Here is a 27,957-nt window from a genome sequence, read left to right on the forward strand (position 1 = left end):
AACTAGCACTTTTTAAAAGTACTAATTAAGTAAATGGAGACTGTGATCTTGACGTGACAGAGGAAAACAGATCAGTTTTGGATTTTGTAATTAAAAAAATTGTTAACAGCGATTAGAACTAAAACAGCTTGTTTCCCAAGTGTCTTTTGATTATAGCTTGTAATAAGTATTCATGCTCCATGCCGGGAGATGGCGCTGTGGTCAACAAATGCGAGATTGGCGGATGTGAAGGCTTGAGCAGAGGAAGAGCGAAGCCTGCCAGTAGGAGTACGTGTGCATCCTGTCGTTAGCATTAGGTTACTTGGCTAACTGTACTTTTCAATTGGAGTCGCAAATATGGTGCTTCTTGAAAACGACTCGGTAAGAATCAACAATGTTTCATTTTTATGTATGTCCTTTTTTCTCTTTAATCGTAAATAACAGGCATGCAGCTGTCAAAGCCCAACAGAATTAACATAAGTCTAATTAGCATTACGAGTAGCGTCAGTTCTTGTGTACCTAGCGAGTACTGACTGTTAATTTTACTTTAAGCGAAACGCTGAAATGTTTTTTTCCCAAACCGTAAAACCTCGTGTTTCATCATGGCGATGCCTTATTAAAAAATAACAGCATAAAACACATGAATTATTTAGGAGCATGCTAATGCTGCAGATACTTAAGAGTGACTGTTTCTAGCCTTTTCTATTTAAACATCATTTACATGATTCTGTATGTCAAGTATCAGTTTGTGCTGTATCTCTAAAACTTGTTCTTCTTGTTTCTTAGTTTCTAACAGAGCTGACACGTTTGTTCCAGAAGTGCAGATCCTCTGGTAGTGTCGTCATCACATTGAAAAAGTGTAAGTGGACATCACTGCATAATGGGAATGTGAAAACAACATTTTATGGTCGATTCATAAAAGTAAAAAAATGTGATCAATCTGCGTACCACGTTGTGGTCAATGGCTGTAAAAGTGCTCTTTTAAACAAATAGTTGCATCTGTAAATGAGATCGATTCGGTTCCCCAGATGACGGGAGGACAAAGCCGGTACCCAGAAAAGGCCACTCGGAGTCTTTTGAGCCAGCAGACAATAAATGCCTTCTCAGGGCTTCTGATGGCAAGAAGAAAATTAGCACAGTGGTGAGCTTGTTGTTGCATTTGGGTAATATGTTGTTGTTTTCCACACCTGCCTATTATGTGCTTCTTTACATCAAATCTACCCTTTTCCCTTGCAGATCAGCACCAAAGAAGTAATCAAGTTTCAAATGGTACGTTTTGTCAATCTGATGTTTTTGCAGGTTCTCACAAAATGCTTGAACATTTTTAGGTCATTTTGAAGTCACGTACTGTTCTCCATTAAAGCAATAGACATGAACACAGAGTATAAATGACCATCATGTGGAATAGGGTTTGACAAAATATTAAGGTATCTAAATTAGAGGAGTTCCAAAAAAATTGATTATTACATGCATCACGATTCGACACGTGTTGCTAAGGCTCGTGTGCATCTATAAGAGGTGAGTACATGAACCCTTTTGTACTGTTTAGCCTTTATTGTTGCTGTTTTTTAGGTGTTAATAGTTAGCGCCGAGCGCTTAGCTAATTCACTAACGTGTATTTCATTTGCAGAATGTGTAAAACCATGATTAAGTACATTGGTAACACTACAAACATGTGAAATACTACAGAAATCTGTGAAAACAAAGTATATTGGTTAAAAGAAGTCTTATGTCTAAAAGACACTTTGTTTCCAGAAAATGTGTAATTCATTCCACCTGTGGAAATTTTATTGTATAGCTGAGAGAAATAAGTACTACCTTTAAAATGGTTAATGTTTTTGCACTTTCTTGTAAAAACAAATAAATTAAAAAGCAGCTTAAAGCGGAAATGTGAACTAAGGTTGGCCAACCATGTTTTTGAAGAATATCAATGGCTAAACAATTGTAAGCATAATTTCTTTTTTTTTTTTTAACGCAACCCTTCCAGATTCTTTGTTTAACCCATAGCAACGCCCTTGACAACGAAAATGCTTTTCTTCGGAAATCTTCGGAAATTACGTCACACCGGGAAGTGCGAGGGAAGTCCGCCATAGAACAGTATTGTTTGTTGCATTGCTTCTCGGTTAGATGCCACGGCTATGTGTGGTGATGTTTTTAATTCTCACTCAAACGAAAAGTTGTATGAGTGGCCAAAGGATAGCAGGGCACGTTAATGGACATCTTTCGTTCGCACGAAGCAAATGAATTTCACGCCATCATCGAGTAGTGTTCTCTGCTGCAAACACTTCGAAGATGCCTGCTTCCTTAACTGGTCTGCTTATGATCAAGGATTTGCCAAAAAGTAAGTGTGATTTTTGGATAGATGACTGATGACTTTGTCAAAGCAGAGCTGCCAACTGTTGTGGAATGAACAGTATAAGCTAGCGATGTTAGCCGAAAGTTAACTCGTGGCAATCCCCGATCATAGTTGTTGTTGCGTTCGCTAGGTTGAGCGTGTTTAAATTGTGCGTCATCTACGATCTTGTTCGAAAGGGTTAATCCACTGTCAATCGGGAAAGGGGTGTGGATGTGCATATAAGTGGGTCGGCGTCGCGGTAATTCACGGTAGCGTTGCCGTAAGAGACGCACCGCCGGTGAGTTTGTGCACATTTATTTGTATTTGTATTATGTATTTCCACCTTCATGCTTCAAGCATTGCATTGCATTTGTATGGTTTGGCGTTTCTTTCACGGTGATCGCTTAGTAGCCTTCTAGATTGTGTTTTACGTACGAGAGCCGCTGACAGGTGACAACAACAAGCGTGTTGGTTTTAATGTCTGGCAGCGAATCAGCGAGCGCGCAGTTCACGCAGTGAATGATGGGAAATGTAGTCTCGGGACAACACTGAAGTGGTGCTTTGTAATCTGTTCGCTTGTGTGAAAAAACTACATTTCGTCACGCCATTAGACGCCACTTCCTACCGAGAGCCCCAAGCTGTGTTCGTACTGTTAGCTCGATGTGTTAATAGAAAAACAAAGTTTGAATCATTGTTTGAAGGGCTTTGTATGGCGGCCGTATGTATGGAGCTGCCATCGCTGTTCCCGGTGTGACGTATCACTTCCGGGTTCGTCCCCTTTCAGGCTCAAACTTCGGAAACGCGATTATTTTGTCAAATATACAACATATAAATCATTTTTTTCATGCTTTGTTTGTTGGACAATGTTTAATTACTTTAATTGTGATCGTATTTGGCATGTTATGAAATTACTTCACATTTCTGCTCTAAGGGCAGCTTTTTGTTGTATGGGCATGTTTCCATCGTTCCTGTTGAATCATTAGGATATTTTAAATAAATAATGGACAAAAATTTGTTTGTTTACTTTATTAATTAGTAATGTGCGATGCATCAATAATCATGATAATCGTAATAACTGTGATCATAGTCAATACCATGATCATCGTTCAAGAATCGAATCGTAACCGAATCGTGGGGTGCCTAAGACGGCACACCCCTAATCTAAATTGCACATTTCTTAGACCTTCAATAAGATAAAATATCATGTTTAGACGTACAAAATGCAGGCATTGTGAAACGATCATGATATCAGTCATGCCATCCGCGCACAGCACATGAATGCTGATACACTCGAAACGGGTATAAAGTAGCTAAGAAAAAAAGCACACACGTTTTAGATTCTGTACCTGTTCAATCTGACGCTGTCTGTCTCTGTATGAGACTCAAGACGAAGCCATTTTCACATCTTGGGTCCAGTAAATCTTGTTTCTCTAATATCCGCATATTACAGTGGGAAAGCCAACGCGTAATGAGTACGCAGGACAAACTGAGATACAAACATTTCATTTACTAAAATTAGGGCTGCAACTAATGATTATATTTTATAATTGATTAACCATTCAATTAATCGGATAAGTGGCACTTTTTTCAATTACCTTCACAATTTAACTTGTAAGTTGTTTTAGGCATGTTGTAAATAACAATGAAAACAAAATGGATAACTATTTCCTTCAAAAATATTTTATTACAGCTTCCTGACTTAACTGTAGTCTACGACTGAACTGTTTTAAGTACATAAAATTTGTTAAAGATTTAATAAAGGTTCTGTGTATAAAACATAAAAATAATTTCTCGGTACACTTTTTTTTTCTTGTGGGTAAAGCGCTGACATAAATTGTGTCAATGACTCATTTATTTTCTTTAAACAACAAAATCTAATGAGGAGGCAAACTGTAATGAACAGTGTTGTTAATCTTGCTTTAAAAAGTAATTGGTTAGTTACAAATTACTTCTCCCAAAAAGTAACTGAGTAACTCAGTTACCTCATTATAAGAGTAATTAGTTACTCAAGGTAACTGATACTTTTCATACTCTACACGTTATTACATGTTACATTCTATAACATTTGTCACATCAAATATGTTTATATTAACTGGCTGAATTGAATTGTTTTTTCATTCCATAAAAACAAAACATAGGTCACGCATTTTATTATTATTTTTCCTATATAATGGTGAAATGGTATACAAACTTTTAACTTTCAAATGCTGTGGGAAAAGCCTTTTTGTTTTTTCTGTTGTACTGAACCCGCACTTGTGTGTATCGTCACACCCCTAATATATATACTGTAGATATATTTTTTCAATATGCAGGTAAGGTTCTGAATATCCTGCCTTTGCTCGAGTTTTTTTGATTAAAAACATCGCACAAAGTTCATGGATACGTCATTCAAGAAAAGTTTAGGGCAAGTGACTGTATTTGGTATATTGTAGCATCTACAAGGACAATGCCAACTTGGTGATGATAATGCATACTCAACAGGAAAACAATACATTATTTTCAATTAATTGTCCCCACTTGTACACCACGAACTGTATGCAAAAAAAGAGTTGCCCGAGGGTTTAAAATGACGCCACACTAAATGCTAATGTGAACGCGAATGCTATACTAACGCTACGAGCCACCTAGCATCCTATTTGCAACAGCGTTATCATCCATTTCACTCCTCCTCCCTCCCGCTCTGCTACCTCCCGAGCAGCTGTGACAAAATCAGACAAGTGGTTAATTCAACCAAATTGTAGTAACGCCACTAAAGCGCCCCTTCACGTCCTCAACGCTAACAGCGTTACAAAGATGGTAAAAGTAATTAATTAGATAACTCCCTACTGAAAAAAAATGACGCCGTTATACTCTAACGCCGTTATTAACAACACTGGTAATGGATCACTTTTCATTATCAAACGGTTGTTCATAAATACAATTCAAATCCAATTTCAAAGCACACTCTCTTGTATGACAATTTGCAGTTTGTGTTGAAAGGAGACTCTAAGCCAAGGGTCTCCAAACCGGTCGTCGAGGGCCGCTGTGGGTCCTGGTTTTTGTTCATACCGATCAAGCACAGAACTTTTAACTAATGTGGTTTCTACTAAAACAAGCAGCACCTGACAGCAATCAACTGATTACACTTATAAAACACCAGATTGGTGAAAAGGTGTGGTTTTGTTTTGTTGGAGTGAAATCCTGCACCCACTGCGGCCCTCCTCTAAGCTGTTATTTGAATGTGTTTATGTGTATGTTTCTTTATAAAAAAGAAATGAGACAAGTTTACTACCTAACAATAACTCAAGTGCTGATATGCTCCTCCAAAACACAATATAAACGGACACATTAATTCAACCAAATTGTAGTAACGCTACTAAACCGCCCCTTCACGTCGTCAGTTATGGTAACGGTGTTGCAAAGATGGTAAAAGTAATTAATTACATTACTCACTGCTGAAAAAAAAAAATGCCGTTATACTCTAACAACACTGGTAATGAATCAGTTTTCTTTATCAAACGGTTGCTCATAAATACAATTCAAATCCAATTTCAAAGCACACTCTCTTGTATGACAATTTGCAGTTTGTGTTAAAGGAGACTCCTAGCTGTTATTTAAATGTGTTTATGTGTGTGGTTTATTTATAAAAAAGAAATGAGACAAGTTTACTATCTAGCTATAACTCAAGTGCTAATATGCTTCTCCAAAACACAATACAAACTGACACATAAGACACTGGTATAATCGTTAACTAGCTTAGCACTCCGTGCTAAGTAGTAACCTCTCATCAACAAAGAATACAAACAATACAAATGGTTTCATTTGCTAACCTCTGAAGGACGCACACTGGATTTAACAACACAAAATACAATCTAACTCTCAACACTTTGTAATATTACTGTACTAATTCAGCAAACCAACGTGACTGTAGCAGTGAACACTCTTTTGTTGTAATCACTAGCGCGCACAGCCTCACATTACACACAAACAAGGACCCAAATGGGACTGTTAATAGCTCCCTGCAAAAATCTATTATCAAATTAGTTGGTAACTAATTTATTTATCAATATTGCTCTATTAGTTGTTGCATTCTTGACTAAAATAGCACTCACATTTAAAAATGTTTCACGATGGCTATTTCGCATACTTGTGGGAAATAATGGTTTATATTTAGATTTTTTTCACTGTTAGACATTGTAAAAAAGACACATTGTGTCATTTGACTCTAATTTTATTTCTGCTGGCATGCACACAATCAAGGTATTTTCTCTTTTTGGTGCTTGCATAGTGACTGCCGGATGCCATAATATCATCGCAATTTTATTTACATACCACTTTAAAAACTACGGTAGTTTTAACAAAACGCTGTACACGAATACCAACAAGCTCAAGAATTATAATAAACACTGAGCGATGTGCTGTGTAATGATTGAACCGATTATTTGCAGGCATACTCCAACCTCCTGCGAGCGCACATTGATGGCTTGAAAAAGAAAGACAAGAAGAGCAAAAGCAAGAAGACCAAAGCCACTCAATGAGCAAAAGACTCAGAACCTCATGAACTGATCCCATTCCAGTCTAAGAATATGGGAGTGGGACCCTCTCCTGTCAGTCAGCCCACTCAATCCTTGCTCACACACCCAACGACAACTTCGATATTTTTGCCACGATCGCATGTCGTGACGACTGCTCTGTGCCATCTAGGAGGATTTGTCATACTGCGCAAATCGACGTCAGGAGCCAAATCCAGTCAGTCCGGTGCTTTTTTTCTTGTTGAATGGCTACCCTTCCTATTTATGTTCAAATTAGGATTGTGAAAGCAGTCACTTTTTATATTTGAAATACTTTTAGAGGATTATTTTGAAATGTATTGCTTTGTGAGAAACAATGCATGGTATCCCAAGTTTCAAGTCATTTTATTTTGATTATGTAATAAATACAATGGTTATAGTCTCCATGTAGAAACCTGAAGCTGCCACACCTGGCCTGCTTTCTTTGTTAAAAAAAAGAAGAAAGAAAAATATAAGTTCATTGAAAATGTGAATCCAATTTTGGAATCGAGCTAAATTGCAAGTATGAGATGTACTGAAATCTTCTGGACAGGAAATCCAGAGCGCCCTAGGCAGCGTGCCTCGTCGGGCCCACAGCAGAATTTAAGTTCACTAATAAAGTGCCGTGTTGGAAAAAGTCACTGCAGAATTTGTGTTTGTTCTGCTAATGAAGAGCAAACATGTACTGCAAGGCTTTAAATGAGCGTCTCAGAGTGCCGTATTCGTCTTTTCCACTCTCTCCTTTGTGGAAACTGCCACCTGGTTCTGCTTGTCCTCCTCCTCGTAGCCCTGCTTCATCAGGCAGGTCACGTACTGGAACATGGTCTGGCTCACACATAGGCAAAGGCAATAACAGTTTCAACCAGAAGAGAGCAGCACATAATCTCAACTATTTGTTTGCTTTTTATGATGAGTCCTAACATTTTTGTATTTTGCATTTTAATATTTACAGGCCAAAAGTTTTTTTTAATGCGAACGTTTACTGGAATCGCTATTCAAAATGATCTCACTGGCTGTCATTGATGGCCCGACACTGCTGGCCAATTGTATTGGCACCCCTGCAGTTCGGTCAGATAATGCTCAATTTCTCCCCAAAAAATGATTGCAATTACAAATGCTTTGGTAGTAATATCTTCATTTATTTTGCTTCCAATGGAATAAAACACATAAGAGAATGAAAAGAAGAAAAAAAAAACATCATTTTACACAAAACTCCAAAAATGGGCCGGACAAAAGTATTGGCACCCTCAGCCTAACACTTGGTAGCACACCCTTTAGACAAAATAACTGCGAACAACTGCTTTCGGTATCCATCAATGAGTTTTTTACAATGGTCTGCTGGAATTTTAGACCCTTCTTCTTTGGCCAACTGCTCCAGGTATCTGAAATTTGAAGTGTGCCTTCTCCAAACTGCCATTTTCAGATCTCTCTGCTGGAAGACCCATGACCTCTGAGGGAGACCCAGCTTTCTCACACTGGGTCCTACATTATGCTGCAAAATTTGTTGGTAGTCTTCAGACTTCATAATGTCATGCACACGATCAATCAGTCCAGTGCCAAAGGAAGCAAAGCAACCCCAAAACATCAGGGAACCTCCGCCATGTTTCACTCTGGGGACCGTGTTCTTTTCTTTGAAAGCCTCGTTTTTTTCCCTGTAAACTCTATGTTGATGCCTTTTCCCAAAAAGCTCTACTTTTGTCTCACCTGACCAGAGAACATTCTTCCAAAATGTTTTTGGCTTTCTCGGGTAAGTTTTGACAAACTCCAGCCTGGCTTTTTTATGTCTCTGGGTCAGAAGTTGGGTCTTCCTGGGTATCATACCATAAAGACCCTTTTCATTCAGACGCCGACGGATAGTACGATTGACACTGTTGTACCCTCGGACTGCGGGACAGCTTGAACTTGTTTGGATGTTCGTCGAGGTTCTTTATCCACCATCCACACAATCTTTCGTTGAAATCTCTTGTCATTTTTTCTTTTCCGTCCACATCTAGGGAGGTTTGCCACAGTTCCATGGGCTTTACACTTATTGATGACACTGCACACGGTAGGCACAGGAACATTCAGGTCTTAGGAGCTGAACTTGTAGCCTTGAGATTGCCCATGCTTACTCAGAATTTTGCTTCTCGTGTCCTCAGACAGTTCTTTGGTCTTTTTTTTCTCCATGCGCAATGTTATACACAGAAGGACACAGGACAGAGGTTTAGTCAACAAGTGTGATTTAGTGATTGCTACCACCTGTTATGTGCCACAGGTAAGTAACAGGTGCTGCTAATTACACAAATTAGAGCTGCATCACATGATTTTTTTAAAGGGTGCCAATACTTTTGTCTGTTCCATTTTTTGAGTTTTGTGTAAAATTATAATGATTTTTTTTTTTTTTTCTATTTTGTGTGTGTTTTTTTTTTTTTAATGCAAGCAAAATAAATGAAGATATTACTACCGAAGCATTTTTAATTGCAATTATTTTCTGTGAGAAATTGAGCATTATCTGACAGAATTGCAGGGGTGCCAATACTTTTGGCCAACAGTGTATAGACATCCAATATTCGCTGCCACCCTCTCAGCACAAATGGATTGAACTTACTCGTGATAAACAATTCAAATTACAGCAGAAGGATGAAAAGAGAAGTTGCCATGTGGCAATTTAAAGATGATGTGCGCCTCTCACCTTCCATGCCTCCTCCAGCTCGGCAGTCCATCTGTCCTTCAAGATGGGCTGCACAGCACTGATGAATTCCGCTCCAACATACTGTCAAGATGACGCAAAACATTATTGAAATAATGGTGGGTTAACAAAGCCAACACTGACTGAACATAAACTAAATGATGATTTTAAGGAATTGTATTCATTCATTTATCATTTACAATAATACTAATATGACCACCCACTTTTTTTTTTTTAATTGAAAAAAATATAGAATTTTTTTTTTTTTAACTATATATTTTTTAAAAATTAAAACTTTAAAAGATCAAGACAATGTTTGTCTGGTCCTTATTTTATGGTTTAATTTGATTTTTTTAATTTTTTTTTTTTTTTAATATTTACAAAATACTATTTTTACTTTAAAAAACTAAAAAAAAATGTTATAAAATGGAAAAATAATTAAATCTTTTTTATGCCTAATGTACCACATTAAGCACATACCAGATCAAGGCAGCCTCAAAATTTTTTTTTTTTAAACCATAGAGTTCTGTTATCGCTACTTTGCATCATACATAAAATTGTATTTTATCATTGCAATTATTTTTATTAATATTTATTATTATTATTGGTTACTTTTGTATTTAACTTTCTCAAAATGACAACATCAATTCAAAGCAAAAACAAGTAAATGAAATCTTAAAAAAAAAACGATCTTGGCAATAATGAAACCAAACATTGAGTAAACGGGGTTCAGTTACATTTCTCACAAATATGAATCTAATTAATTGATAGACTAAATGATCAATGCAAAAAAAAAAAGTATTGATTTATACTTTCACACTGCAAATTTATAACGTCTTAATCTGAAAATGTTTCTTAAATCTAGTCGAATAAATTTCACAGTCTTGTTTTGAGTGTGAAAGACTAGTTGACAAATTAATATGTCAGATTATTCCACTTAAGTAAATAATACTATTTGTTCTTATTAAGCCTATACATCTAAAAGTTGGTCATTTTTCACCTATATCCTGAAAAAATATTGCTTTCAAATAACGTGTTGAACAATATCTATTCTTGAATTAAGAACATTTCTGACTAGGGTTAGTCTCACATTTGACTTAAAATAAGTCTTATTTCCAGCTAACTATTTTTCTTATTTCAAGAAATCTGAGTAAAATTTACTTGAAGCACTGGCAGAGCATTCCAATTTATTTCTAGTAGATTTACACTGGAAACAAGGTAATTCAACTCGTTTTAAGGAGGTGTGTATTTGCAGTGCATTGCTGTATGTGTTGGTTCAGGTGATACATCGATTCAAACCTTTGTTTTCGAAATCTACTAAAGAAACATTTTGAAAACCATGATTAATGGATTTTATTAGCTAATTTAAATGGCAGTAGTGAAGATGGTGTACTGCTGACCTCGACTCGCGACGTCGTGAGTCGGTGGGGAGAATACTTCCAAGCCCTCCTCAATTCCACCGACACGCCTTCCTTTGAGGAAGCAGAGTCTGGGGACTCTGAGGTGGGCTCTTCGATCTCTCGGGTTGAAGTCACTGAGGCGGTTGGAAAGCTCCTCGGTGGCAAGGCCCCGGGGGTAGATGAGATCCGCCCGGAGTTCCTAAAGGCTCTGGATGTTGTAGGGCTGTCGTGGCTGACACGCCTCTACAACATCGCGTGGACATTGGGGACAGTGCCTCTGGATTGGCAGACCGGGGTGGTCATTCCCCTTTTTAAGAAGGGGGACCGGAGGGTGTGTTCCAATTATAGAGGGATCACACTCCTCAGCCTCCCCGGTAAAGTCTATTCAGGGTGCTGGTGAGGAGGGTCCGTCGGGAAGTCGAATCTCTGATTCAGGAGGAGCAGTGTGGTTTTTGTCCCGGCCGTGGAACAGCGGACCAGCTCTACACCCTCTGCACGGTCCTCGAGGGTGCATGGGAGTTCGCCCAACCATTCTACATGTGTTTTGTGGATCTGGAGAAGGCGTTCGACCGTATGCCTAGGGGAGTCCTGTGGGGGGTGCTCCGGGAGTACGGGGTACCGAGCCCCTTGGTACGGGCTGTTCGGTCCTTTTACGACCGGTGTCAGAGTTTGGTCCGCATTGCCGGCAGTACGTTGAATTCGTTCCCAGTGAGGGTTGGATTCTGCCAAGGCTGCCCTTTGTCACAGATTCTGTTCATAACTTTTATGGACAGAATTTGTAGGCGCAGCCGAAGCGTTGAGGGTGTCCGGTTTGGTGACCTCAGCATTGAATCTCTGCTTTTTGCAGATGATGTGGTGCTGTTGGCTTCATCAAGCCGTGACCTCCAACTCTCACTGGAACGGTTCGCGGCCGAGTGTGAAGCGGTTAGGATGAAGATCAGCACCTCCAAATCCGAGACCATGGTCCTCAGTCGGAAAAGTGCCCTCTCCGAGTCGGGGATGAGATCCTGCCCCAAGTGGAGGAGTTCAAGTATCTTGGGGTCTTGTTCACGAGTGAGGGCAGGAGGGAGCGAGAGATCGACAGGCGGATCGGTGCAGTGTATGCGTCCGTAGTGGTGAAGGAGCTCAGCCGAAAGGCAAAGCTCTCGATTTACCAGTCGATCTACGTTCCTACTCTCACCTATGGTCACGAGCTGTGGGTCGTGACCGAAAGAACAAGATCACGGATACAAGCGGCCGAGATGATTTTCCTTCACAGGGTGTCCGGGCTCTCCCTTAGAGATAGGGTGAGAAGCTCGGGGCTTGGTGTTGAGCCGCTACTCCTCCGCGTTGAGTGGAGCCAGCTGAGGTGGCTCGGGCATCTGGTTCAGATGCCTCCTGGACGCCTCTCCGGAGAGGTGTTCCGGGCATGTCCCACCGGCGGGAGGCCCCAGGGACGACCCAGGACACGCTACAGAGACTGTCTCTCGGCTGGCCTGGGAATGGGTTAGGATCCCGCCGGAGGAGCTGGTTGAAGTGGCTGGGGAGAAGGAAGTCTGGGCTTCCCTGTTAAAGCTGGTACCCCCGCGACCCGACTCCGGAGCAAGCGGAAGATAATGTATAGATGGATGGATAAACTATATTAACAGACCCAATAAATACAAACCTGTTAATAATCTCTATAATATAATAATAATAATACTATCTCTAACTATCCAGGAATGCAAAAAAATAAACATTTGTCTTAAGACCACTCAACATTGTCTGTCTATATAAATTAAATTTACCTGAAAAAACTTAGCATACAGTATAACAAAAATAAATAAAAATAGAGCCTGCCTTCGGGTAAAACACGAATACTGCTTTCGTTCACAAGCACAGCCAAACTTAAAAAAAATCAAAGCTTCTTTGGGCTGCTTTAAGACCACATGAATAAAAATGAAAATTGAGGAGAAGGGGGTAAACCTCAGTTCACTACATTTCTCACAGTTTAATTAACGTTAAGAAGAAAACATACAGGAGGATATTTCTCTCAAAGCAGCTTCCTACTGGAGTTCGGGAAATTCACACAGATTAATGTTGTGCTAACTCTGATGTAGGTCGGACTTTCAGTAGCAAAATTGTGGTGTTTCCCACCTGCACAACATTAACGTCTTTTTACATTACTTCCAGTGGCTGCTGCTATCAGGAAAAAAACAGGAAAATATTCCCCGTCTTCGAAGGGGGCGGAGGAGGCTGAAGTCATCAGCCAATCAAGCGTGCGTTTAAGGGGGAAAACAAAAATGTGCTCGCTCGCCAGTGCCCCGCTGTGCCCCCAGTATTGCATTAGGTCTAGTGACTGCCCTTATGTTCATAAGAAGAAATGGCTGATGTCTTACACTGTAGTATTTGGGAGGGGCATTGTAGTGGTAATGGCTCTTTCCCAGCTCCATGGCTAGTAGCTCCAGTCGGTCCAGTTGGTCCAACCTGGCCACGCTTTTCTCAATAAAAGACATTACTCTGAAAGGAAAAAAAGAGTCATACGTATTGCTGAAAGTGACAAAGCAGCTCTGCGGTGGAAGGCTGCTGACATTTCATGCTTCAGCCGTTCAAATGGAAACATGACTTGATTGCGCATCCTCACACTTGCACTAGCCAAGCTAGTGTTCCTGCGTGTGTATGTGCCACTATGCTTGTGCACCTTTATCTCCACCGGCAATAATTGGCTGCCTCAGATGCACTAGGAGGAAAGTGGCAATGCTCTGTCTCTACTGGAGTGGAAAGTTATAATTATTGGACAACTTGCTCTGCGCCGCATGCAACATGACTTCATGTTGGCATCCTGAGTCAGAAATTACCAGGAAAAAAAAAGAAGCTGCAACAAATTCATCTTTATTTTATCTCAATTAATGTTGCATCCATACCATTTTTGCTTAAAAAAAAAAAAAAATTCAGAAACCCTTTTTAATCAGAGTATAGCAACCTATCATTCAAACCTATGAGATATTGATCTGGTCAGTTAACTAGCAGTGGGGTTGTTGTTGGTAATGAAATAATCAACAGGTGCATCAGAGGGACAACAATGAGACGGCACCCGATTTTTTACTGGCTGATGTTCTACTGCTGCAGTTTTTCATTTGCCATGGATCATTTTGTTGCATGGTGTGGTACCTTGATGGTACAACAGTTGCGCAAGTAGTCCAACTCTTCCAGGATGGTACATTAATCGCTGCAAGAAGGTGTGCTGTGTCAGCTTAGTCTTCCTAGATTCCAGGAGACAGGTAGGTCCTTCAGGAGAACTGGACAGGGCTGTAGAAGGTCCTTTAACGCTCAGCAGGATCGGCATCGACTCCTTTGTGCAAAGGGGAACAGGATGAGCATGGCCAGAGCCCGACAAAATGACCTCCAACAAGCCAGTGGTGTCAAATTTTTCTGACTAAACAATCAGAAACTGGCTCCATGAGGGTGACCTGAGGGTCTGACGTCCTGTAGTGGGCCCTGTGCTCACTGCCCAGCACCACAGAGCTCGATTGGCGTTTGCCATAGACCACCAGAATTGTCAAATACATCACTGTATTCTTCACCGATGAGATCAGGTTGAACCTGAGCGCATGCGACAGACGTGAAAGGGTCTGGAGATGCTGTGGAGAAATGTTATGCTGCCGGCAAATCATTCAGCATGACCAGTTTGGTGGTAGGTCAGTGATGGTCTGGTGAGGCTTATCACTACAAGTTAAATGATTGCACCCTGACTGCTATTAGGTATCGGGATGAAATCCTTGGAACCATAGTCAGAACCTACTCTGGTGCAGTAAGACCTAGGTTCCTCCTAGTCGACTACAATGCCAGACTTCTTGTGGCTATAGTATGCAAGCAGTTCCCAGAGGATGAAGGAATTGAAACCTTTGAGTGGCCCCCACGTTCACCTGACTTAAACCCAATAGAGAACATTGTTTAGGTCCGTCCAGCACCGCCAAGGTCTTCCTCTGTCTGTCTGTGGGAGCTCAGTGATGCCCTGGTCCAGATTTGGGAGGAGATCCTCCAGGACACTGTCTGTTCTCTCATTAGGAGCATGCCCTGACGTTGTCAGGCATGTGTACAAGCACGTGGACGGCCACACAAACTACTAAGTGAGAATCATTTTGAGTTCATACAATGACATTTTGGCAAAATGCACCAGTCTGCTGCTACAAGCACTCCTATTTTTTCCTGGCGAACATCTTGGGTAGGGCAGTCGGCAAATGGAAACTTGCTCTCAAAGAGTACAATTTGCGCAGCATCAGCATGTTATTTTTTCTCAGTACTCTCCGCTACCGATGACGTCATTTTAACACCGAATCGGTACGGTGCCGGTGCAGTGCTACAATGAAGGTATGCAAAATCAGTGGTTTGGACACAAAGGTCTAAATTTACTCTTTCATTTACATTTTCATCCTGTTGTAGTGTTGCCTTTTATAAGCAGTTCCATTGAGAATTACATGTACAAAACAATGTAGTAAAATTTATATAGTCACTCCGATTGATAATCAAATGCATTAAAGTGCCTGTGACAGCATAAAAAAAATCTTAAATAGCATTATTATGTGAATTAGAATCATATTTTGAGATGATTGGACAATATACAACAATTTGGCAAAGCGCAGATGACGAGAAATTAGTCTTTAATCTGCTGTTTAGCCCTGCCTGTCATTATAGCGCTCTAGCGTCCCCAGCTGGCGGATGATGTCGGCAGGGTCACGATTTCATCTCATTTAGAATTCAACCAATTCTCGCAGTCGGACATCCGGGCATTAATGACGTCACCAGCCACAACAAAGAGTCGCCAAATTGAAAAGGGGGCAAAACACGAATCTCAAGCAGTTGTTCTGTCGTGCATTATAGTACAAACGCATTGAACTTTTGTCTTATTTGCGGTCTTTTTTCCGTCGGAATGACTAAAAGTTGCTGTGTTGCGGGTTGTAACAAGGAAGAGTTCGGAGCCGCATTTGAAGCCCTTCATTCTTCCTCGTGAGAAGAAAAGGAGAAACAAATGGCTGAAAACAATCAATCCAGGAACAGTAAAAGAATACTGTTCTGTGGACCATTCTCGCCTGTGGGAACCTAAATCCAGGCACATTTACGTTTTCAGCCGACATTTTATTACGGGTGAGTAAACTTTAATCAGATTTTTTTTTGTCCCAATTAGCTGCTAGGATTCAATACACTAGGCAGTGGTTATTATTACTGTAACCGACAACTCGCAAAGCGTTATTTTTCCTTTGCCGTGAACTGCTCTGATTGGTCAATCAGTATATTAATGGCCTGGTGGGAATTGGTTATTTTGCCGTGACGTGACTCATGCACTGCGTTCTTGCCTCGTGACTCCCCATTTAGTTCTACTACCACCGGTTACGGCAGAAATAATCACTTCGTAAATACTACCAATTTTCTCAGTTCCAGACAGTACATAGCCTATTCCACGTAATCGATAAAGGTCAACTTACTGGGTGACTTTATGAGGTAGTTGTAGATGTTTCCGAACTCCACTTCAGGACATTACTTTGGATTTTTTATCCAGGTATCAGCTGCGAATTTGCAAGCCAATACACGCTAATTTCAAGTTGTTTCGCCTCCTCGCGTCTGTCGGCTGTGACTCGTGATAATAATAAGTCATATTTAAGACGTTTTTATGAAAAAAACACGCAAAACACAGCTGAAATATATGAATTTCAGACGTTTGTCTACGGATGTTCACCTGTCCGTGCCCCCTTCTCAAAACGGCGACATGTTGCTATGCGACATGACGTCATCGTGACATCACGCCGACTGCGAGATTTGAGGGAGAATTATTCAGAACAAGGAAAATGTGACGAAGAAAGCAGCAAAATGTCATTGTTTCAATCCCTCTACTCCAATATTTTGACAGGATATTCTTTTAATCTAAGTATTTGGCCCCAATTGCTAAATAAATGGTATGGTCATGAGAAATAACAGTCTTGTGCTAAATGGAATATGAAATAATAAAAATGCATTTATTCAGTACAACATGGCATGTCGACTTTTTGCACCTCCCAAACGATATTTTATGCCACCGGAGTTAGTCCGGCTTTTGTCATTTCCCTGCCTCGGCTTCGGAGAACATAAACAAACCAGGAGGCGTGGCAGCTAGCCGACATGCTAACCCGAATCGAGCGGCGTTTCTAAATCTTATTCTCGCCTTTCTGAGCGAGAAATCACACAAAACTACCCCGGAGACTTCCACACGGCGGCGGGGTTATCGATTGTCTTTACCGATCGGCAACTACCCCGGCGGTGAATAAGTTACAGCTCGTCGTTCCCCTGCGGCAGGCAGGAGAGCTCATATGCTGGGGAAGCAGCTGGAGAATGACCGCCGGACAAACTGGCCGACGTCGGAGGAGCGCGTAATTGCCCGAGACTGACCCGAGGATAGTGGTCTATTGCCGGGCACACGAAGAGGGCAGAAGGGGCTTGAAGTATGGACGATAAGGAGAATCGCACGAGCATAAGCCGAGTATAGCGCCCTCCTGGCGGGCACGCAAAGAGGACCGAGGGGGGTGTACGACAAGCCGCCGGTCGTCAGCCGAGTAGCCTTCTTGGTGGACAGGAAGCATTGTCACCCACAAAATGCAAGCCACCTCCTTATTAAGATGAATGCCATGATCCCAGTATTTGACATAGTACAAAACACGATGTTTACTCACTTCCTTCAATGGTCCCACAGTTGTCGGACTTGTTTTGGCCAATCTCCGCGGTGAACAGGAATTTTTGAAACTCAAAAAGGCCCACACGCCTCTCCGTGGTGCAGCAACAAAACCCTGCAGCACATTTTGCTGGCGTGATGCAAAAAATAAATGAACTAATCCGCAAAATCAGCTGAATCCGCAGTCTATCTGCATGCTATAAAGCAATGCTGTATTGTGAGATGCTGACCCGGGTAACGTCACATTAGCATTCCTCCTCAATCCAGAAAGTCACTCAGTTTCATGGTGCGGGATTAAAAAATTGAATCTATAAATCGATTGCTTCCACACACATCCAAGCGGTCCATTTCATTCAGGAGACTAAAATACCGCGTGAAATATGAAAAAGGCATGCGTTTTGCTGTCATAGGCACTTTAAATCCATTTGAACTGGGATAGCTGGCATTGAGTGATCAGGTTTCACTGCGATTGACTGAGTGATAGACGTCCACTCCAATTTGACTGGACGGCTGGCAGTTATTGAACGATTGCTGCCCTCTAAGTCAAAAATTATTGGACGTCTAGCGCCCGCAATCTCGGCTAGTGAGTTAAATATAATAATTGTACAAAATACGTTGTCAAAAAAAAAAACAACAAAAAAACCACTTTTATCTTTTCACTGAGCTCTTTGGTGAAAGTTATTCCTCAGTTGTGGTCCATGCATTTGGTACCTGGGCCTTCAGTAGGAAACCTTCTTAGGTTCAGGTTTGAAAGCACACGTGACGTACCGTAGCCCGTGCGCTCGGAGTTCTCTGCTGGTCCGAAGCCTCTCCAGGTCCTTGACATCCCGAAACAGGAAGAAAACGTCTTTGCATTCGGGATGGGTCTCGAAGAGCCTGTTACAACGATGACGGCAGCAAGGATGAAAACTGTGTTGGTGCTGATTTAGATGAACATCATCAATCAACTTTTTAAATTGAGATGTCATCGTGCAACACTTTCTATGATGGCTTTCTATGTATGTAGATTTTCAAGGAAATAAAAGATCATTTCACTCAATTCTGATTGACATAGGAAGAACTAAAATGTGATTACTTTGCAAATTTCAAACGTCTTAACAGCTTTGGTATGCTTATAAAAAGCACAATAGGGACCATCAAAATATAGGCTATATGGCGGAAAACACTCAGGTGACTTGAAGTTACGCTCTGACACCCCCAAATTGGCCAAATTTCAAAATTGTCCTATATGCATGTGTGATACATCATTGGAAAGCTTGAAATCGCAATTTTCTAGTGGAAAAATTTTTTGAACAGAAGGGCATTAAAAAAAAAACAAAAAATTTAAACCCCTAAACCCTAACACGAGGTGAGAGCATGAGAGAGCATAATTAAAGACACCATGATGTTAATGAGATATTATCGCGTACTTACCTTGTTTTGATCCAAAAACCTCATGTAGCATGTCTCACCGAGTGTCAAGTCACATCTGTGAGTAGCCACAGCCGGAATTTTTGGGGATTTTATAGCTGAAACACGGTAATATAACAAGAGTCGCGATGCGGAAATAGCAGACATCAAGAAGTGGTTGATATTTTCAAATAATAATTATAATACATTTTATTTGAAGGCGCCTTTCTGGCACTCAAGGTCGCCGTTCAATCATTTAAAACATTTAAACATATTAAAAGTGAGAAAATGAAAGTATAGAACGTTTAAGAACATTTAAAATACTAGAAGAGATATATGGGCAGTTAAAAAAGAACTTATTGATTATTGTGGATTGGCTAGTCTGAACAGGTGAGTTTTGATTGAAAAAGGGGGAGGGAATCTGTGTTCCTGAGGTCGGGTCAGAGTGAATTCCAAAGCCGGGGAGCCGAGCGGCTGAACGCTCGGCTCCCCATGGTGGTGAGGTGAGCGGTGGGGACAGACAGTTGTATGGTGGAGGAGGATCTAAGGGCACAGGAGGGAGTAGTAACATGAATGAAATCGGACAAGTATGGAGGGGCGAGGTTATGGATGGCCTTGAATGTGAGGAGGAGAACTTTGAACTGAATTCGAAAGTAGACCGGGAGCCAGTGAAGCTGTTGGAGGACTGGAGTGATGTGGTGGATGGATGGGGTACGGGTTATGATGCAGGCAGCTGAATTCTGGACCAGTTGTAGTTTATGGAGAGTTTTATGAGGGAGGCCGAAGAGGAGAGAGTTGTCCAGGCGGGAAGTGACAAGGCTGTGGACCAGAATTGCAGCAGAATGTGTGGTGAGGGAAGGGCGGAGGCGATTAATGGTGCGGAGGTGAAAGTGGGCAATCCGGGTGATGTTATTGATGTACTATCGAAAGGAAAGTGTGTTGTCGAGGATTACTCCTAGGCTCTTGACTTGGGAGGAGGGTGAAACAGTGGAGTTGTCAATGGTAAGGGAAATGTTATGGTTTTTTGAGATGGTGAATTTAGAGCCAATGAGGAGCACCTCAGTTTTATTACTCTTAAGTTTTAGGAAGTTGTGGGTGAACCAGATTTTTATTTCAGTGATACAGTCAGTCAGAGATGAGGGCGGGAGAGAGGAGTAGGGTTCAAAAGTGCGGTAAATTTGGGTATAAATATTTACCCTTTTAAACGTTTTAACCAATTTTTCTTTATTTGGATCGATATTTATCATCTAAAATATCGGGGAAAATGCGACAGAAACAAAAAAAATTTCAATTAAGAAATAGTTACTGTAGATAGGCGTGACCTATTTACAGACACTATTTTTTTCATTGTGACGTAATTTGTTTAAAAGTTTAAAATATGTGAGTGAAAATTTTGTCTTTTTTTTTTTAAAACTGAATATTAGACATCAATTAAATATTCTAAGCTAAAAATGATAGACATTTCAAATAAAATAATTATTTTCTTTTTATGGCTGGGTTGAAACAAAAGCAGTTGCGCGGTGTCTGTATATGGGGGTCTCCAGAGTAAAACGGACAAATGAAAAGGTTTATTTTAAAGAGGGGTGCAAGGGCAGAGACTGCTTTTTCAGCAATGTCTCTGTTTTCCGCCCAAAATATACAGTACTGTGCAAAAGTTTTAGGCAGGACACCTGCCTAAAACGTTTGCACAGTACTGTATATATTTTTTTTTAATTATTAAATTTATTAGGATCATGGAAGCTTCCACTTGGGGAAAATATATACATACAGTATATCCTGTATATACATGATATAATAAAAATATAAGGTACTGTGCAAAAGTTTTAACCAGGTGTCCTGCCTAAAACTTTTGCACAGTACTGTATATGGCGGAAAACACTCAGGTGACATGAAGTTTCGATCTGAGACCCCCAATTTGGCCAACTTTCAAAATTGTCCGATATGCATGTGTGCATCATTGGAAAGCTTAAAATCTCTATTTTCTGGGGGAAGACAAATTTTGAACAGGAGGGCATTAAAAAAAAAAAAAAAAAATTTAAACAGCAAAACCCTATCTGGAGGTGAGAGCACGCGAGAGCAGAATTACAGACGCCATGACTTTAAGGAGATATTATCGCATACTTACCTTGTTTCGATCCAAAAACTCCATGTAGCATGTATCAATTCACAGCTGTGCAAAACACAGCTGTGAATTGCCACAGCTTGATTTTTGGGGGATTTTATAGGTGAAACATGGTAATATAACAAGGGTCGCGATGCAGAAATGGCAGACATCAAGGAGTGGTCGCGGTTTTCTTTTTCATATATTTACCCTTTTAAACATTTTTTCCCCCCCAATTTTTCTTTGTTTGGATCAATTCTTTATCATCCAACACATCGGAGAAAATGCGACAGTAACAAAAAAAAAAAAATACAATTAAGCGATAGTTATGAGGTAGATATCCATGACTTTTTTACAGATGCCATTTTTTTTCATTGTGACATAATTTGTTTAAAAGTTTAAAATATGTGAGTGAATAATTTTTTTAAGTCGTTTTTTTTTATATACGAAATAGGAGACATCAATTAATGATTCTAAGCTAAAAACGACAGACATTTTGAATAATAAATATAATTTTATTACCTTCGTTTTATGGCTGGGTTGAAACCCAAGCGGTTGCGTGACGTCTGTAAACGGGGGTTTTCAGGGTAAAACGGACAAATTAAAAATAGTTCAGGGCTTAATGCGCCATGAATCTGCTATGGCAACATATAGATATATTGTTCGATCAAACACAACTGTTGTTTTGGCTTAAAATACAGCAGTTTCTTTTAAAGAGGAGTGCAAGAGCAGAAACTGCTTTTTGAGTCTTGTCTGTGTTTTCCGCCATATACAGTATATTTTCAATTTTTGACCTTTGTCTCACAAATAGTTGACTTTTGAGTTCATTTTGCTCTCCAAATGATGTATCAGTTCCATGGTTAAATTTCTGGAAATGAAATCTGAAGTTTGTATCCTTTGAAGCATCATGCTTTACCAAGGATGTATAACGTATACACTGTCAGCCCCCCCCCCACACACACACACTTTGCAGAACTGCAATTAAAGGAATTGTCCACTCTGTTGTTTTTGATTTAGTCTTCAACCTTCTCTAGGTTGTCATTATCATCTTTATTCTCTATTGTTTTCGTAGCCAGTCTTTTGGAAATGAAAATATTCTTCTTGACACAATGTACTATTCAAATAGCTCTCATGGAATTTTAATTGCCGCTGCGTATATTTGGCGCATATGTCGTTGCTGACCTAAAGTGATGGAATAAAGCATCTTTGTCGCGGGAGATGAAAGTACTTTTCGAATAAAATCCTTTTTCTAGTCACCGCGAGGCGATGCGGTCGCCACAAGCGGCTCATCCGTTCCCAGGCTAACACGCTAAGGTCACACTGGGGACACATGGCATTAATTGGGCTCCAAGCCATGTGACCTATACAACCCCCATGCTCTACATCCAACAGCTGAAGCCTGAACATCCACCACGACTCTTCACATGTACAGCACACTTTTTGGTCACTGCTTTAGGCACACCCACACTATCGAACAAAACAATACAATCGCTGCAATGACATTTTTTCTTCTACAAAAATAATAGCAGGATTTGTTGACTAATATTTGTAAGCCTTTTTCTCATGCCTCATTAGCTCAGCTTAATAACAAGGCCAGGGAAGCTTTATTTCCCATTAAAGGTCCACCCACATACCCCATTCAAAATCAATGAGTGACTGTTGCCGTTAATAGTAAAACAGCAGTAGAAGAAGAATTGTGCTACGTGATGTAATATGAAGATGCAATATGACGCGATTATGGTGGGGGATGTTATTGGCTCCAGGCTTTTGAGGGATAAGTAAAGCTCGGTAATGTGATCGAGGAGGTTGAAATGAACTACCTCACAAATGCAAGTCATTTTGCATGAATTAAAAAGAAAAAAAAATGTTGTTACTAAGGCTGCAACTAACGAATATTTTTATAATCGATTAACTGGACGATTGATTGAACGATTAATTGGATAAATGTCACTTTTTTTTTAAATTACCTTGGCAATTTAACTTGAAGCTTTTTTAGGCAACTTGTAAGTAACAATGAAGACAAAAAAGATGATTATTTCCTTCAAAAATGATATATTATCACAGCTTCCTGACTTAACTGTAGTCTATAACTACTGTTTTAGATACATAAAACTTTTTAATAAAGGTTCAGAGTATAAAAAAATAAAAAGAACTCCTCAGTACATAAATCAGACTAAAGTCATTTTCATTCAAATAAAAAGAAGCTGCTGATTTTATTTTTTCTTGTGGGCAAAGCGCTGATATGCACTCACCGGCCACTTTATTAGGTACACCTGTCCAACTGCTCGTTAACACTTAATTTCTAATCAGCCAATCACATGGCGGCAACTTAGTGCATTTATGCATGTAGACATGGTTTAAGACAATCTGCTGCAGTTCAAACCGAGCATCAGTATGGGGAAGAAAGGTGATTTGAGTGACTTTGAACGTGGCATGGTTGTTGGTACCAGAAGGGCTGGTCTGAGTATTTCAGAAACTGCTGATCTACTGGGATTTTTACACACAACCATCTCTAGGGTTTACAGAGAATGGTCCGAAAAAGAAAAAATATCCAGTGAGCGGCAGTTCTGTGGGCGGAAATGCCTTGTTGATGCCAGAGGTCAGAGGAGAATGGCCAGACTGGTTCGAGCTGATAGAAAGGCAACAGTGACTCAAAAAACCACCCATTACAACCAAGGTAGGCAGAAGGGCATCTCTGAACACACAGTACGTCAAACTTTGAGGCAGATGGGCTACAGCAGCAGTAGACCACGCCGGGTGCCACTCCTTTCAGCTAAGAACAGGAAACTGAGGCTACACTTTGCACAAGCTCATCGAAATTGGACAATAGAAGATTGAAAAAACGTTGCCTGGTCTGATGAGTCTCGATTTCTGCTGCGACATTCGGATGGTAGGGTCAGAATTTGGCGTCAACAACATGAAAGCATGGATCCATCCTGCCTTGTATCAACGGTTCAGGCTGGTGGTGGTGGTGTAATGGTGTGGGGAATATTTTCTTGGCACTCTTTGGGCTCCTTGGTACCAATTGAGTATCATTGGAACGCCACAGCCTACTTGAGTATTGTTGCTGACCATGTCCATCCCTTTATGACCACAATGTACCCAACTTCTGATGGCTACTTTCAGCAGGATAATGTGCCATGTCATAAAGCTGGAATCATCTCAGACTGGTTTTTTGAACATGGCAATGAGTTCACTGTACTCAAATGGCCTCCACAGGCACCAGATCTCAATCCAATAGAGCATCTTTGGGATGTGGTGGAACGGAAGAGTCGCATCATGGATGTGCAGCCGACAAATCTGCGCCAACTGTGTGATGCCATCATGTCAATATGGACCAAACTCTCTGAGGAATGCTTCCAGCACCTTGTTGAATCAATGTGCCACGAAGAATTGAGGCAGTTCTGAAGGCAAAATGGGGTCCAACCCGTTACTAGCATGGCGAATAAAGTGGCAGGTGAGGTATACGTCAATGACTTATTTTATTTAAACAAACTAAACAAGAAAATAAAATAAGTCGGAGGCAGACTAATGAATCAGTTGGCTTTCTCAAACAGTTGTTCATAAATGCAATCCAAATTTGATTTCAAAGCACACTCTCTAGTATGACAATTTACACTTTGAATGGGAGTTTGTGTTGAAAGGTGACTCTCAGCTGTTATATGAATGGGTATACAGTATGTGTGTGGTTTCTCTATGGAAAAAAATAGGACGACTCTGCGATCTAACAATAACTCACGTACTGATATGCTTCTCCAAGACAATACAAATGGACACTTAATGTCCCTATGACAGCATAAAGCATGTTTATCTCATATTTCAAGTCTGATTTTACGCTCCTGAATGAAATAGACCGCTTGGATGTGTGTGGAAGCGATCGATATATTTATCCAATTTTTTTAATCCCGTGCCATGAAAACGACTTCATGGATTGACTAAGGATGCGGATGTGACGTCAGCGCACTAATTATCTTCAGTATACAGACAATACTACAGTATGCAGAACGACTGCGGATTTAGCTTATTTTGTGACATGCCCAAAGTGCTGCACCAGGGAGAGGCGTGTGAGCCTTTTTGGTTTTCAAAAAGTTTCTGTTCATTGCGGATAATGGCCAAAACAAGTCCGACAACAGTGAGACCATTGAACCAATGAGAAAGTGGGAATCTACGTGTTTTATATTATGTCAAATGCTGGGATCATGGCACACGTTTTAACAAGGAGGTGGCTTGCATTTTGTGGGTAACAATGCTCCTTGTCCTCCAAGAAGGCCACTCGGCCTGACGACGGCTTGTCACACACCATGGTCACTTCCACCTCCTCGGTCCTCTTCGTGTGGCCACCAATAGACCACTATCCTCGGCTTGGGCTCAGGCAGCCCCCCGCTCTGACGTCGGTTGGTTTGTCCTCCGAGAATGCGAATTTTCGGTGTTCCTTCCCCTCTCTACCCTCTCTGCCTGCCCGCCGGAGCCGCAGCAGAACGACGAGCTGTAACTTGCTCGCCGCCCACGGCTGGCTAATCGGTAAAGACAATCAACCCCGCAAGGTAGTTTGTGTGATTTTTCGTTTTCGAAAGGCGAGAATAGGACTTGCAAAAGCTGCTCTGTTCGGGTTAGCATGTTGGGTAGCTGTCGCGCCTTGTGTTTTGTTTACGCTCTTTCCTCAGTCTCCGAAGACGGGGTAGGGAAATGACAAAAGCTGGACTAACTCCGGTGGCATAAAATACCGTTCAGGAGAGGATGAAGTCGGCAGTTTTGACCACTATGCAGTAACTTTGCCCTGTCGTACTGAATAAATGCATTTTTAATATTTCATATTCCATTTAGCACAAGACTATTATTTGTCATGGCCATACCATTTATTTAGCAATTGGGGAGAAATACTTCGATAAAAAGAATATCCTGCAGGGATTGAAACCATGACATTTTGCTGCTTTATTCGTCACATTTTCCTTGTTCTGAATAATTCCCCCTCAATGGGCTGGATTCTAAATCACATGAAATCGTTACCCTGCCGACGTCATCCTCCAGCTGTGGACGCTAGAGCGCTATAATGACAGGCAGATTAAAAGACTAATTTCTCGTCATCTGCACTTTGCCAAATTGTTGTATATAGTCGAATGGTCTCCAAATATGATTCTAATTCACATAATAATGCTATTTAAGATTTTTTTTTTATGCTGTCACAGGCACTTCAAGACACTGACACCGTTTGAATTGTTTCAATTTTCGAAATTTGCGAGTTACATATTTAAATACTTTGAGCCGCTGTCATTTTTTTCTTAAATATTTTTTATTACATTACATATTACATTATAGGACACGGGTCACAGAGTTGCAGCCTGGTGTTAGTATTTTTCGTCCCCCATTTGACATCCATTTGTAGCATTAATTGCTCACACTTATAATGCGATAATCAATAAAAAAATATTTTAAATAAAATGTTAAATAATAAAATAATACATTTTGACGGGGGGAAAAAATCAGCCATTCAAATAGTAATAAAATGTATATGTTTAAAAAATACGCAACAACAAAAATATTAGTAATACAAAATGAATAATTCTAAATACAATTAAATGACACACACACACAAAAAAACAGTTTATAATAAATTGAAAAAATAAAACCACATTCAAATAAATGTGGCCCGTAAGTATATTGCTTTGGGAATCTTATTGTATTAATTTGTTTTATAAATCCCTTGTGACCTCACATAGTTTAACTCTGGCTGCCACTGACGGCGATAGACGTCCAATGCATTTCAACTAGGAGGGGCTGGAAGCAATCCCAGGCCTTCCCATTTAAAATGAATTGGACGTCTATTACCGTCAGTATTAGGCATTATAATTACAAATCTGTTACCACAACAAATCTTCTTTGACCTGGGCTCGCAGTGAATGAGTTAATATCATAGTTGTGTTTATACGAACAGTTAGCCAAAGTGAATTAGCAACATTAATCTTTTAATTTTATTTTTGGTCGTGGTGGTGTGGTGGGGGGTCCTTGACGCACCTGACTCTTTTTTTTTTTTTTTCCCAGCGAATAAACATTGAACAAGCTTACCTGACGAACACTATGATGCCAACTTTTGCGATATCGTCCCTGATAACTTTCCACGACTCCTTGATCATGTCAATCTGATCTTGCCTGAGATGTTCTCCTCTTCCTCCAGCATCATGAGTGCTCTTCTCGCCCAAGTCCGCCTTTTCAGCCAAGCCAGATATTGCACACCCCATTCTTCGTATAGAATAAAATGTATTTTTCCCTACTTCCGAAGTTGGAAAAAGCTGAAATTAAACCGTAAGGAGAAAGTATTCGTGCTGAAGCTTGCTTGCGGAGAGCGCGGCTCTCAGTTCATGTGTTTTGATATGATAAACTACAGAAAGCCGAAATGACACGTCAAAATAAAACGCACGGCGGATATGCCTTTACGATGATAGCTAGTCTAGTACACACTAACTTCCGGTTGAGCTTAAACTAACGTTAGCTAACTTGACACGAGCTTTTTTCAAACCAAAGCTGTATTTTGGAGTGCAAATCAAACTATTTTTCACTAATATAAATCGAAATTGGCATATGAAAATTTCAATTAAAAAAAAATGTATTTAATATTATTATACACAAAGCTATCAATGCATTAGTGACTATTACAAATACTACAACACTGAGGGGAACACTTTGAAAAAAAAAAAAAAAATTCAGTTTGATTTTTATGATCGTTAAAATTATAATTGGCATTCCGATTACAAATATGCAGCCATTCCTTTTTCTCGAGCACATTGTTTTTCTCCATAGATTAGGTAGTTACAACATAGTAACGAGGTAAACACATTCATGACATCTTTTATATAAACAATATACTTGTAATTTTCCGACTATAAGCTGCTACCCCTCACCC

The 27,957-nt window shown here is 40.3% G+C and overlaps 2 protein-coding genes across 2 annotated transcripts; one reads left to right on the forward strand and one right to left on the reverse strand.

The window, feature by feature from the left end:
* The first annotated feature begins 205 nt into the window (after nucleotides 1-205).
* On the forward strand, nucleotides 206-7,480 carry srp14 (signal recognition particle 14). Its single transcript, XM_057860477.1, has 5 exons — nucleotides 206-360; nucleotides 766-838; nucleotides 1,008-1,120; nucleotides 1,216-1,248; nucleotides 6,742-7,480. The coding sequence occupies exons 1-5, from the start codon at nucleotides 337-339 to the stop codon at nucleotides 6,829-6,831; spliced, it is 333 nt and encodes a 110-aa protein (XP_057716460.1). The 5' UTR covers nucleotides 206-336; the 3' UTR covers nucleotides 6,832-7,480.
* xgb (x globin) lies at nucleotides 7,200-27,451 on the reverse strand. Its single transcript, XM_057860476.1, has 5 exons — nucleotides 27,123-27,451; nucleotides 18,338-18,445; nucleotides 13,269-13,389; nucleotides 9,515-9,595; nucleotides 7,200-7,668 (listed from the first exon to the last, which is right to left on the reverse strand). Exons 1-5 carry the CDS (start codon nucleotides 27,293-27,295, stop codon nucleotides 7,552-7,554), a joined length of 600 nt encoding a protein of 199 aa, XP_057716459.1. The 5' UTR covers nucleotides 27,296-27,451; the 3' UTR covers nucleotides 7,200-7,551.
* Between the last annotated feature and the right edge of the window lie 506 nt (nucleotides 27,452-27,957).

The sequence above is a fragment of the Corythoichthys intestinalis genome, chromosome 15 (assembly GCF_030265065.1).
Source record: "Corythoichthys intestinalis isolate RoL2023-P3 chromosome 15, ASM3026506v1, whole genome shotgun sequence".
NCBI lineage: Eukaryota > Metazoa > Chordata > Actinopteri > Syngnathiformes > Syngnathidae > Corythoichthys > Corythoichthys intestinalis.